General features: G+C 30.8%; 1 protein-coding gene across 1 annotated transcript; it reads right to left on the minus strand.

The window, feature by feature from the left end:
* Window positions 1–366: 366 nt before the first annotated feature.
* On the minus strand, window positions 367–1,532 carry LOC141672318 (uncharacterized). Its single transcript, XM_074478889.1, has 4 exons — window positions 1,250–1,532; window positions 1,032–1,142; window positions 751–831; window positions 367–648 (listed from the first exon to the last, which is right to left on the minus strand). The coding sequence occupies exons 1-4, from the start codon at window positions 1,442–1,444 to the stop codon at window positions 571–573; spliced, it is 465 nt and encodes a 154-aa protein (XP_074334990.1). The 5' UTR covers window positions 1,445–1,532; the 3' UTR covers window positions 367–570.
* Window positions 1,533–2,155: the final 623 nt, after the last annotated feature.

Here is a 2,155-nt window from a genome sequence, read left to right on the forward strand (position 1 = left end):
AAAATCCATCAAAATCTAATGGTATTCAAAAGTCCATGAATTTTTTTTATTTAAAAAAGTTGTGAATTTTGATGGATTTGCTAGTACATTTTTAATATCTTGAAATCTCTTCAAAATACATGAGATTTGTATGGATTTGTAAAAAACTCCACAAAATCGGCAAGACTTACAAGATTTTGGATCAACTCCATCAAAATTCACGAAGAATTAAAATCTACGAAAATCTTTTAAAATCCATAGATTATTAACAATTCTTTAAAATCTGAAATGAATACACCCCTATAAATTGAAACCATCAACATATTTTTTATATTTACTTTGCTCCAAAATTTACTGTATTTTATTTAAAATTACTTTGCTCTAAAATTCACAAAACAGGAAAACTGTATTAATTTGAATTAAATTTGTTAAAAAGTGAAGACCAATAAAAATTGTAGATTTTCCTAAGATAGCTAGTGCACACTCGCTTTTTATTTTTCTTAATTACAAGGAACAGAATCTCAATGTTAAGTCAAAGTTGTCACTCGATCAATTTTGAAACAAATCCGTGCAGAGGAATTGGTAGATTGATTAGTCTGCAGTTGAATTCATGATGTTTGTAAGCTCTTCTAACTTTGACATTCTCAGCCTCTCACTTTCTTTCACCAACTGTGAACAAGAGCAGATTACATAACTAAGAAATGATCATATAAATAGCACTTGAACAAACAGTTGTAAACTAGTAATTTACATTTGCAAAGAAAGACTGACCTCTACTAATGTGGTTGTGAGTTTAGCTTTTTCATTGTTCTTGTCGTGGAATGCCTCCAATGTTTCTTTATATTCTTTCTCCTGTAAAGCACAACACAGGAAAGGCTCTTGTAAGTTTTCAGGTACCTTTGTGAATATGATCAATCTATCCCAGGTTGGATAATGATATGGCGCCATTCCCACCCAATAAACGAAAATGGGAACAAGATCCAAGTACATTCAATAATTCAGATGAAAAAAAATTAATAATAAAACGTCAAAAATTAGAATTCTAACTCCACCTTCTTTTGGCAACTCTGACCAAGGAGTTTGAGGTCACGATTAGTCATGTCAATTTTCTTTCTAACAACTGCTACTTCCTTCTTCATGGGGTCTCCCAACACCTCTAGTTGCTGTTATAATAAAATTAAGATAATAACATAAAAAAATCTCAGTGAAACTTTATTTATAAAAAGCAAAAGGGAGAGTTCTGCATGAAGTTGTGTATATTTATAGTTACATTCCAAACTTGAGCCAGACGCTTTGTTTCTTCTTCTGCTCTGCCGAGCTGATACTCCACTTTTTCTCGCACCTCCATTTTCTTCTTCTCAATCTCCTCCTCTTTAGCCCGAAATGAAGCAAGTGTCTCATCCTCGTATTCAGATTCCATACAGACATTCCCACTACTTCCATTGTTTCCTTGGTTTTTCATCATCTTTCTCAAATATGGATCTCTCTTCTCTTTTTCTCTTCTTTATAGCTTAATTTTATTCTCCATCTCTCTCGGACTTCCTTCCCTTTTTGTACCCCTATGTCACTGGTCCCTGTATAGGCGTTTCTTTGCCTTTGCTTTAAATTTTTCATTCCCCAAACCATGCATTTTTGAATAAGCAACAACAAGAGTAATTATTTTTTTTAAGTTGAAGTTGCAAAGTGTTTATGGTTCGATCACATACATGCATAAGAAGTAATTCAATAATGCATAAATGTAACAAACCTTTGCTTAAAGCATGAGAAATTATTGGTAGCTGAAATGTTACTCATTTCAAATACTCAAGAGGCAGGCAGGTCTAAAACAAGGTAAAACATCGTATTTTATGGCAGTTATCAACGGGGATCACTTATAGATATTTCTGTTAAAGATAAATAGTCATGCATGCTTGTTACCTTACTTAATTATTAATATTATTTTTACATAATTATTTTTATGGCCTATCTATTTTGAATATGCATTAATCCTAATTAATTTATTATAAATATATAAGCATAAAAGATCTTATACATATTTTTAGTAGGTTGTTTTCGATATTTTATATTTTAATATATTATTTAAAAACAAAACTAGTATCTAAAACCGGTAGAACCCCGTTCAAGATTTTACTACAAAATTAATATAAAAAATAATTAGTTGGTAAATATAATGTAC

This window comes from Apium graveolens, chromosome 7, assembly GCF_009905375.1.
Source record: "Apium graveolens cultivar Ventura chromosome 7, ASM990537v1, whole genome shotgun sequence".
Taxonomy (NCBI): domain Eukaryota; kingdom Viridiplantae; phylum Streptophyta; class Magnoliopsida; order Apiales; family Apiaceae; genus Apium; species Apium graveolens.

Excerpts from the sequence above, each read along its gene's own strand:
- LOC141672318 (XM_074478889.1), bottom strand. The coding sequence starts at position 1,444 with ATGATGAAAAACCAAGGAAACAATGGAAGTAGTGGGAATGTCTGTATG. Across the intron at positions 1,143-1,249 it reads GTCTGGCTCAAGTTTGGAAT|CAACTAGAGGTGTTGGGAGA; the intron begins GTAACTATAAAT and ends TTATTATAACAG. Across the intron at positions 649-750 it reads TCACAACCACATTAGTAGAG|TTGGTGAAAGAAAGTGAGAG; the intron begins GTCAGTCTTTCT and ends TCTTGTTCACAG.